The 11,572-nt window shown below is 35.0% G+C and overlaps 1 protein-coding gene across 3 annotated transcripts in view; it reads right to left on the bottom strand.

Annotated features, from left to right (window-relative positions):
• Nucleotides 1–11,572, bottom strand: part of LOC108363660 (tachykinin-like peptides receptor 99D) — a 37,085-nt gene that overhangs the window by 23,698 nt on the left and 1,815 nt on the right. For all 3 annotated transcript variants that reach the window (XM_017617089.1, XM_017617088.1, XM_017617090.1), the window contains exons 2-4: nt 3,458–3,615; nt 758–932; nt 225–437 (exon numbers count right to left, since the gene is read on the bottom strand). In XM_017617089.1, the coding sequence (XP_017472578.1) occupies nt 225–437; nt 758–932; nt 3,458–3,615 (546 nt within the window). The remainder of the gene's footprint in view (nt 1–224; nt 438–757; nt 933–3,457; nt 3,616–11,572) is intronic.

Consider the following 11,572-nt stretch of genomic DNA (forward strand, 5'->3'; position numbering starts at 1 on the left):
TATCTCTATCTCTATCTCTATCTCTATCTCTATCTCTATCTCTATCATTATCCTCATCTTCATATTTATCCTTATCTTTATTTTTTTCGCTCTAAACAAAAAAAAAATTTGAATTGCACAGTTTATTACATTATGAAATATGACAGTTATGACATCCAGTGAATCCGTTGCTTATTTTTATGAGTTCTCAACATAGTCCAACGCAAAGTTCATATTCTACTTACACATATTCCTGCTGCGAGTGATTCGTCGGACCATCCGGCCATTCGGTGTAACAGACAATCCTTATGCCATCCTTCAGCTCTACTTCGCCGGTTGTGAAAAAGAGCAACATGGGGCACGAGAGGGTAATAGATGCAGCCCAAATAAACGCTGCAATAGCCAAATTACAACGTTTGCTCATGCGCGGTTGCAATGGTTTTATTATGGCCACATATCTGAAATGTAACAAAGCGATAGAAAATGGATGGGAGAAGATGTTGATAAAAGAGAATTTATATAAATTTTCAGAAATTTCAGTTTGTATGTGCATGTTAACATATAGCACCAAAGTCCTGCCACAAAACTGCTAAAGTACATTGTGCTGCTGGACTTGGTCCTACATAAGCTCCATATATATACATTTACGTACATAAATATGTACACATACATACATATGTGTACATGTATATGATTATTCAGCATTGGAGGAGATTTAATGCTATTTGTGTAACACTTTGACGCTGCAACTGCGCTTCACCCTGGTTTGTTAACTCACCTGTCGATGGCTATCGCCATTAGCGTAAACACTGAAGCACTTATGCTTAAAGTCGCTACAAATTGTGATATTTTGCAGTAGAGCTCACCGAAAGGCCAATCATTGTCCAGCATGTAAATGTAATTGAAGGTAACATTGAGACTGGAGACCATGGCATCCGCTATGGAGAGATTCACTGTGAAAATGGAGGTACAGAAATGAGAGCGATATTAAAGGAAATTGTTGGATACATATGAGGATTAATACTTAAGTGATTACTTGTATGCTTATGTGGTCAAAAAGTAATTTCCAGTAATGCGAGGCATGTGCGCATCTTTACTATAAATTTGATTAAAAGTAACAATAAAAAAGCGTAACATGCAATTTATTAAAAATAGAATGGCGGATTATTGCTTGCTACTTTTCTGCGGTACCCTCATACTTTTGTAACATCTAACTTTTGTAGTTTTCCTTAAGTACGTACAAATCGTTACCCTAATATAGAAAGGCCCTATCTCACATCGTCGCTGAAATACAAAAAGCCGTTACTAAACTAAAGTCCAAAATTACCGTTTTGATTGATTATAATGTAACTTATCGCATTATAAGTCCCCACAATAAGAAATTTTAATCAGTTACGACTTTTTTGCATTTCAGCGACTATATGAGTTAGGGCCTTTCTATATATCTGTTACGAATTCTTCCATTCAGGGCATTTACATTTAGACTTTCTAATTGCAAGCTTTATTAGATGATGTTCATAAGATGAAAAGGTGTGTTCTCAAATCAACCGAAGCAAAATTAAGAAAAACAAAACCGCGTATCGTCATTCTGCAAAACCGCGTAACTGAAATTTGCTGCCAAAAATTGAATTTGCGCACACAAGCTCTTGGCTCAATCCAGAAATGCGATTGCTTTATAAAAAAGACAACCATTTTGAAATATGAGTATTTTTCCTCTCTAGAAAATAATTTATGCAACCTCATATACGCGGTTTTGTTCTTTAAACGACGATATGATAGGTATATGGCGAATGTCCTCAAAACTATTACCGCTAAACGTGTTTCAATAATTTACTTAACCTACGTATATATATGTATATTTAAATTGCTACACTTTTAGATAGGTGGCAGCGTTGATCCGGATTAACTCGGACTTAATCCGAATAAATTGCAGTTAATGCCTACTAGTCTCCAACTACCAAAACAGTTATGCAACAGTGAATAAATGACGCTACGATGTACATTGCTGTTTTAAATTCACCAGTTGCTAACATTCAACAAAAAAAAAAAGAATCAACGCGAATAAGTACCAAACTCATTAGAACCACACCAGCTAAATGGATATTAACAAACTCACATCTAAGCAATTTGTGTAACAATCGTAGTTTTGATGCGCTACATAGGCCATTTAACACGCTTGTTAACTACATCCTTAATATGAAAGATATTTTTTTTTCATAGATGCACACATACATAAATATGTACGTATGTAAACGAATATTAATTAAAGTTTTAAACTTTTTTTTCGCGAAAACCACAACACGTCTATGGCGTCTATTTTCAAATGACCATGGGCAAGAAGGGAAAAGGGCAGGAAATATTTATCTGGAGAATAAACGAACAACGCTGTTTACGGTCGTAATCGAGTTGAACTTTTGAAGTGAACAATAAAGAGGCAACCATTTTTTTTTTGTTTTTTTTTGAAAAGTCAGCTTTGCTATGCTTTTTTATAGAAAACGAGCTTTGTGCGTTAATTTGCTGAAATATTCAAGTAAAAGTTCAGAGTATTTGCAAAAATGCCCTTATAATTTTTGTATAAATTTTTGCTAGGTTTGAATCTTATGTCAATTATTCTTAAATACGAAAACCCACTGCTGATCGCCCTCCTTCATCTTCTGTGAATAGTGAAGAAAATAATTACCTAATACGGCGCTCAAAGGTTTTAAGTGGTTCTTTTAGATCATGTACGTTCGATTCTTTACACTGTGAGTTTAATGCAGTTTTTGTAAAAGTTTTTTTTTTTTAATTTCTTTAAAATAACAGGTTTTTTTTTTATTGATTGGCTTATAGGTTCCCATATTTTTGCAAAACAAAAAAATGATAACCCTCCACGACTGAGGGGTGTACAAAGGGGTGCCTTTTTTTCTTTTTTTCTTTTCCTTTATTTCTATTAGAAAACATTAATTCTACCAAGTTATAAAAGCTATTTATATGGTGGCTAGTTTTGAAAAATATTGCCAAATTGTATTAATTTCAACTAAAAACCTTAAATGTTGGAATTTCCTAATTTGTGCGTGCTGGAAATTTAAAAGTGCCTATCTTACGGCACTCAAATTTTACAGGAGAGCGAAAAAAACCTTTTATTCTTTGAAGGCATTGCCTTGATAGGCTGTATTTTGTTTAGATATTATTTTTTAAATTTGTTGTTTTAATAACGATTTAACGATTTTTATGCATAAATTTCGATGCCTGGAGTTCAGGGATACCAAATCTCATTTTCGACACAAACGCGATTTAGGCGGTTTTGCAAAAACATCGTAAGTATGTGCATGAACATATACGACCCTCTATTTAAAAATATTCATATTGAACTATTTTGCAGTGTAAGAAAAAACAAGACGCACACACGCACGCCGCTTTAACAAGATTTCATTTATGGCTGACATGTCTGTCTTCGTTTTTTCCCCTTTAATTTATGCTTCAACAATATATGACTCACCTATGAAGTAATTGGTAACGGTTCGCATTCTTTTCGTTGTCATAACAATCCAAACGACAATTAAATTTCCCCCGGTCGCCACAATAACCATCCCACCGAATAGTATAGACCACAGCACTTGGCGCCACCAGGGTAAAATGAATGAAATGTCATCGTCGCTGTAAAGAGAAAAAAAAACCGGAGGAAGCTGAGTGAAAAGAATAAAAGCAAATAAAAAGGGTTACACACACAATAAGGCAAATAGTAATTGGCGTTACAAATTAACCGCATTCAATGAAATATTTTGTAGAAAGGCGCGTGGGAAAGTGTTAAGCACACATTCGTGGTGTTTACCTATATACGCTTGAATTGTGTGACAGGGCGTGTGTGAGTATTCGCGGACAGCAGCACATTACAGCATCGTATTGCGTAAAAAATTGTTACACGGTGGCTACGCGTCTGTGGTACTCTGTCCACACATAACTTTATAGGTGACCGAAATGAGGACCTGAAATTGCGTGGCTGAAAGCTGAGCAAACAAATAAAGAAACACAAGCGTAAATAATTTTAATGGATTTGATGGTTTCGTGCAAACAACGGCATTTCTCGGCATGCTCGACTTAAACGTAAATGTAAACAAGTGGATGGAATGTGCTTCTTTACACGCATAAATATTTATAAAATTCATAAGCATTATTGGTATGGGGAAGCAAATAAATATACGTGTATGTATGTGTATGTATATGTAAACCTGTGTAGAGATTTGTATACATGAAGTTGAAATTTGCACATAAAAATTATTTGGGCTTTTGTTGTTGTGTCGATTTAGGCTTCAGGGGTTTGTGGCTCGTTTTATATGTTTTGGGCCAACTTCAACTTTTTCATCTTTTACGTAAAAGTTGTTGCTAAAGTGTAAACAAGAGATCTTTATAAAAGTCCTTCGCGGATAATATCCTTATGCTCTTTCAGCGTATAAGGAATATACCAAACCTTTCGTTGTTTAGCCCGAATTAATGGAGACATAAACTATTTAGATTTAAGTTGAATTTTTCGTTTTACTTATGTAATTCAAAGCCTCCTAATAATTTTAGTTTTGTAGTGTACCATGATTGAGCATCCCACATACAGTGACTCAAACAAGTGATTACGTGATATTATTTTGCTTAACATTCATAATTTTTTCCGAGCTAATTTTTTTTTTGCTATTTTTCCATAAAAATATGACAACATGAGCTATAAAATTGCATGCCCAAAAAAGTTCCAAATACTCAGACTATAAAGTTGAAATTTTAATTAAAATTGTTTAAATTTTCCTAAATATTGTATAAAGTTTGAAACTGTGGTTTATATGGTTTCAGTTAAAGCTTGAATTTGGTATTTTGATAGAAAAATAACCAAAAAATTACGAAAAACATTACGAATATTAAAAAAAAATCAACACGTGCTCACTTGTTTGAGTCACTGTGTAAATGTGGTTACAACCAGGTTCTTCGTTTTGTTTATTGATATTACGAAGGTAATGCCGAATTCCTACGAGGCATTGAAATTATAAAAAATTGGAGGCATTTAAAGAATGCCATGTAGAACTGAATTTAATAACAATTTTTTTAACGTAATGACACGAATATTTTTTAGTGCTCAATATTGTCATTTCAATTTTCGGCCATTTAATGCCTAGTGGAGATCCAGCATAATCCTCAGAGGAAACTGAAGAACTTAAAATTCAAAAATCGATCTGTGAGAAGTAAGGGAATTCTTGGCAGAAAAATGTCTTTGGCTTTGCCGCAGCCAGTAATAATGGTAACTTCAATTATAATTGTAAGGTCAGTAACATTGGCAATCAAAACGCGGTATTATTTTGCTTTGCATTTACGATACAAGATGCAGCGAAATGATGGTGATGCCTTCGGTGGTCTGCTAATTCTCTCTTTGCCCATTTATCAGCATTAACCTCTTCGCTGACGTCACAAAAGTATTTTTCGCACTAGTGATGAAAACTAATTTTCATTTTATACCTATTTGCCGAAAAGTTGTACCTAAAGGTAGATAAACCTATCTAAAAAGTAAATATGTATTTTTATGTGCATACATGTTTGATAGTTGGTGGACTACCTCATCCATTGGTAACATAACTACTTGTCTTTGAAAATAAAATAAACTTTTCATTCCAAATTTACCCAAAATAATGTTCTTGTGCCGAATATACGTCCAAATTTTAAGAAACTGAAGAGTAGATAAAATTTTATCTAGTTTTACATGACTATTTCACACCACTTCGATTCTTTCTCTTCTTCTTTGAAATTACACTTTACTCTCTCGTTCAGTCACTTTGATGATGTCACACCCGGTTGCTCTTAGCTCGATCGCCGAAAACTCATATTCTATTAGTAAATACCCGACGTGCTTTACTGGGCCTTAAAAATATTTTTGTGTTGCTACTACCTCCCAAAAGACACATTTTATTTTCAAAAAATTTAGCGTCCCAGTTTTACTTTGGTTGACTGTACGTATTTGTAGCTTTTCATGTGATTGTAATTATTATGTGAACACTCGTGGTGATTACGATAAACCTATCTTAGTTATTTAAGCTAATAAAATGCAAGACCTATATTGCATATTTTTTATTCCATATTTTTAGGTTTTAGTGACATATTTCATATCCATAAAATTAAGTTTTAGCAGCATAATTTGTGTTGCCTTATTAATCATCCTAGGTATACATTTTCGGCAGATAAATCACGTAAACACATATACAGTATAAAAAAAAAAAAAAAATTGTTTTAATAAATCGTAAATAGAATTGAATTGGCAATTTTATTGCGGCTTTAAATATTCACAAAGCTTTAAAATTCTTGGAATAGAATTTTTCGCAGTAAGTTTAGCCGCCGACACTGCTTTCCCTCAAATCAAGGCGAATAAATTACTTTTTGTTGCTTAATAAAAACGCATAGCCCAAAGAAAAATTTAGCAGACACTGGAAAACTGTATGCAAAATAAAATAAAGAAAAAATAGAAAAACAAATACAGTATTTCATGAGACTATGCCAGCGTATTGCGCGGCGTAAACCGGACAACCGAGCAGACATACAAAAGTGCACTGTAGAAAAATAAATGTTTCACTGTGATTTAATGGCAATTAATGTTCTAGTCAAAATCGATTGAGTAGCACTTTGCATATCAAAAGTAGATACATACATACATACGTCATCATAGATACTTAATTAGGTGCAAACGCATTTGTAATATCTAACACCCAGTAAATACATACAGGCAATGTGATGGAGTAGGATTTTAAAAGTTGGAATTGAGTTTATCCCATTTTCTACACGTGAAAGCACCAACAGTACAAATAATGAAGTACCCGTAGGTCAGTAAGCAAGATATCGATGTGCTATAATAATTCGCAATATTAATCTAATTGCACTGCGTTAAGATTACTTGGGTTTTAAATTTATTTCTCTTTATATTTGTGCAAAGGTGTCTACAACGGCCAACGAAAGTTAAATCGAAAACTTAAACGCTGCCGTAGCGATAGGCCTATTCATTAAAACTGGTGGAATCGGTAGTAATAAATCATTAAAAATACAAATAATAACAATAGGAAAGGAAGCGTACATTTAATTGGTTTATGCCAGAAAATGTGGGGTGAAGAAAAATATTCGAAGGATTTGCACAATCAATGTGGATTTGATGCGTTCTAGCCAACTGCCCCTCAATCGATGCCGCAAAAAAAAAACTAGCAAACAAATGCTTTAGAGGATATTTTCACATTTACCCTACGTTTTTTTTTGGTAGACGCCTTTTGCTCCTTTTTTCATATTTCTTGAACGAGCAAGTTTCTTTTAAATCCTAAATCCGGCTGCCAATCACTTTGTTTATGATTGCGCTACCTTCAATATGTCAAAGTGTTTGCTTTTGCACTCAGCGTTATTTGGTTTTCGGTGTTTATTTTTGGTTTTTCTCTTTTGTTCCATACTGCTTTTTTTTCGAGAAGAAATTAATGAAAGAGCGTATCTACTCTACGAATGTAGATAACAAAATCAGTAGCACATTCGCGAATTTATTTATTTACTCACATATTTCTTTGCGTTTCGTGCATACCAAAGTAAATAGAATGGAGAGTAAAGCTTCAATATATTTAAGTAGCATAAAATTGTTTGAGTAATGGGTGCAAAGCGGCGAAGAATTTGAGACGAGTTGGAATGGTTTAAAATAGATTCTTAACTGTATGAAATACTCTTCATTAAAAAAATAATCCAACGGTAGTGATATTGGTTGGTTGGTTTTGACTGTTGAAAAGTGGGATTGTTTGGATTTTTTTTTATTGAGCCGACTGAACTTATTATCAATAAAAATTTGCAGACAACAACACTCTGTGCTTGCCAAAATGTACAAGTCTTTACAAAAGTATAAATCGTGTGTTCCCTGGTTAAGAACCCTTCAGTATTCGTCTAAAGCAGCGATGGGCAGAGAGAGCTTCTGCACGCGCCTATACAAAATGTATGGAAAGCTTAAGAGAGCTTTGCCAGCGGGCAAGGCAGTGCCCACTACCGATCTAAAGCAACTCTGTAAAAGTTGTGTTCAGTTAAGTTAGGTGTTAGGGTTAGCAGTCAGTCCAAAAGCCCAAACTAACTTATGCCCTCATTGACTATTTTCCATGGGAGCATTTTGAAGCTCTTATGAAGCGTAGGATTGGTTTTATTCCAAAGGTCTACTCTTCTCTTAGCTGAAGCTGGGCAACTGCAGAATAAGTGTTTGACTATTTCATATCTTCCTCTTCCTCACCTCTGCAACTTCTACAAAATTAACGGAAGTATACTCCTAATCTCGAAGTGTGCCTACCAAATAGCCAATGACCGGTTACAGAGGCCATGACCTTCAAACTGTCCTCTCTCCGGAGGCTGAGCAGTTCTTCTGCTCTTTCTTTCCGATTTGCGGCCATAGTTGTCTCTAACATGACCTATCGGGGTATTCGATAATTCCACTTGTAATCCTTAATTTGAAGGTGGCCATGTGTGTCCAAATTTTACCTAAATTTTCACGCAGTCGAAGGTTGGAACCTTTCCTGGCTAGCTTATCGGCCCTGTAATTTTCTGCAATATCTTTATGTCCCGGGACCCATATGAGGCTGACCATGAAGACGGTGCTAATGTCATTTACGGCTGCCAGGCATTCCTGTGCATATTAGCATTACTGCCTTCATTGATTTGATGGCCGCGTTACTGTCTGTTACGGTGTGTGTTTTAAGGTACATAGCCACCTGGAGCCTGTCTAAAGCGTGTTCAGGGCGGGAATAGTCGATTCCTTGGTTATAATAACCCATAGTGTGAAGTATAGAGGCGTCCAGTATTCATACATTCTCGTGGCTTTAGCCCTGTCGTACAGTGTCTTATTATATTCTCGTAACGAGGATAACTGCTTTGTCCACCAAGGTGATTTTGTTTTCCCTGTGTATTGAACAATAGGACATCCGGCTGCTAAGGAAATATCCACGGCTTTAGTCACGGCGAGATATCTTTGGCATAAAGTCCGCACTTCATTATTAAAGTGTTCATTTAGTAAGTATCTAAATTAAAGTTGTCCAGCGAGAGCTTTCATTTTATGCTTGCCCTATATAAATTGTACAGAGAGCTTTTAAAAGCTTTGACACGCGTGCCTATGAAGTATCCAACTGTGATCTAAATATGTACGTATATAGCAGTGATGGGCAGAGAGATCTTTTACTCTGCACGCGCCTACACAAAATGTATAGAAAGCTTAGAAGAGCTTTCCCCTCCGCCAAGGCAGCACCCATCACCGGTACATAGGCATTCACATTAATCCGGTTTTCTAAGCTTTAAAATGACTTGAATTAAAGCGCCCCAACACAAATATATATAAGTGTAAACATGATCTTATATCCAAGTATAGATATGTATGTACATAAATGAAAAGATTAATTTGAAATTCAAAGCTTATATAAATTTAGCCATTAACTTGTTACTTAAATTTCGTTGTAGCACCTGTAGACAACATTTTCGGCAATGTCTTGAAAGAAAAGCAGGATTCTGAGTTGTGTCATTTCAAATTTAAAGAACATATGTTTTTACAAGATCACACAGTTTAGCACACTAGGTTGCGGCAAGCCAGTCATGCAAATGTTACAATTAAGCCCAGCAGGGCGTGTTTAATATGTCACTGCCGAGGATACTCACAGCCACTCCATACGAAAATCCAAGCAAGCAAACCTGCGAAAATTTGTGCTAGCGCATACATATGTATATAACCGTACGTATAGGGTGATTCAAGGAATATGCAGGTCCTTGACAGCAATTGATTTTGATATTTTTTTACTCTTATTTTTTCCAGACAATTGGGACTACAGGCTTTTGCAAACTTTTTCATGGAGCGACACTCAGTTGAACAATTTCTAAAAGTGAGCCAAACTTTTTATGCATAATTTTTTTTACGGACAACTTTACCAGCCATACGAGTCAAAACTCAGACGTTTGTTGCTGGAACAGGTCGTTTGGCCTATGCAAAAAAGCGGAGACGATTCCAGAGATGTAGAACGAAATCATGCGTATCCTGTTTTGCTACATAGAATAAAAAACATAATGAAATAAAAACGAATCATTTCGAAAAATGTTTTTATGTTTTAATTATAGAGGAAAATCTTCGGGCTTATTGAAGCACCCTATACGTGTGTATTTAGTATGTAGTGAGCACCTGCATATTTTCACGTTTATATAGCCGTGAGATTACCAACACACAGATTTGTGGCATTGAGTTGGTTGGCTGGCTACCTGCGAATGAAACGAAGCACTTTAAACGCAACTGTCTACAGCCTGGAAACTTTTTTAAGCTTTAAAGTGAAGTTCAGGATTTTTTAAGGCAATTTTTAGTAAATCTTTATCATCTCATTATCAGAGGGTTGCTTTCAGTAGCATTTTTAAGAAATTTGGTTTGACCATTTATTGTTAAGGCTTTCTTTTGATTGGATTATCGGTTGAATAAAAGTGGAAATTGTGTAGATGGCAAAATAGGCACTAATCGAATACTTTGTCGCACAATTTAAAATTCAAGAAAATTCGTTTGTAAGCTGCAAGCAAAATTTCCTGATTTACTTGTATTCTGATTTATGTAAGTATTTAATATTTTTTGCTTTACTGCACCGTTTTGCCCTATTGTGTTACGCGCATTTGGCTGCCAAGTAATTTGCATATTATTGCGGTGAATGCCACAATAATTGGAAGGGATTGCTTACTGCTGAATTGCGTTTTCTGTCAAATCAATTTAAGTATATGCACAATGATGGTAATTTTTGAGATAAAATATTAAATATTATTTAAGCTATGTTATATGTTTATTTGCATGTCTCATCTAAAGAAAATATTTGCATTGAAATCATACAATTTCACTTTAACCAAAATATTCACCATACAAAGTTTGTCTTTGTGCGTATTCTGGAGATTTTTTTTATTCCAGTCGGCAATAAACTCTTATGTTGATCCCTTTTCCCTAAGATATATGTGTGAACAGGGGTATACTCTGAGTCTTGCAAAGGACTTGCACGGTGCATAAAATGCTTGGATTCCACTGTAAAAAGCGGGTTTTGAGGTGAATTGTCTCTGCGCTCGGTTGGGCTGCAATTCCAAATTCCCAACTCCAGTGAAATGAAAAATCGACTGAAGTAGGGGCGATGAATGCCATTATAAAATTGAGATTAATAATAAGATTACGATTAAGATTAGGACTCGCATTAAGATTAAATGAAAGAGTAAGATTTAGATTAGGACAGGGATTAAGACTAATATTAAGACTTAGGGCAGGTTTCTCCGACTTAACTTAACTTAGTTAAGTGAATTTTTTGGACTAGGTCATGAATAAGCTGAATAAAAAGTAGGCCAGATTTTGACTTATGTCCAAAAAGTGGCTTAACTAAGTTAAGTTGAGTGCGAGAAACCAGACCTTAGACTAAGAGTGTGACTAAGACTTACGAAGAAAAATACTCATTTATTCTGGTGGGCTATACAGTTAGTAGAACGAAAAAGTTTCACGCATGATTTTATGATTTCTTTTTTTACTTAAGATCGCTTAAAAATTTGTTTTTTTTAACATAATTGTATAAAGCTCTAGGATTCATAGTGTACTGGG

Source organism: Rhagoletis zephyria, unplaced genomic scaffold (assembly GCF_001687245.7).
Source record: "Rhagoletis zephyria isolate East Lansing unplaced genomic scaffold, Rhagoletis_zephyria_1.1 Rzeph_scaffold_01331, whole genome shotgun sequence".
Lineage (NCBI taxonomy): Eukaryota > Metazoa > Arthropoda > Insecta > Diptera > Tephritidae > Rhagoletis > Rhagoletis zephyria.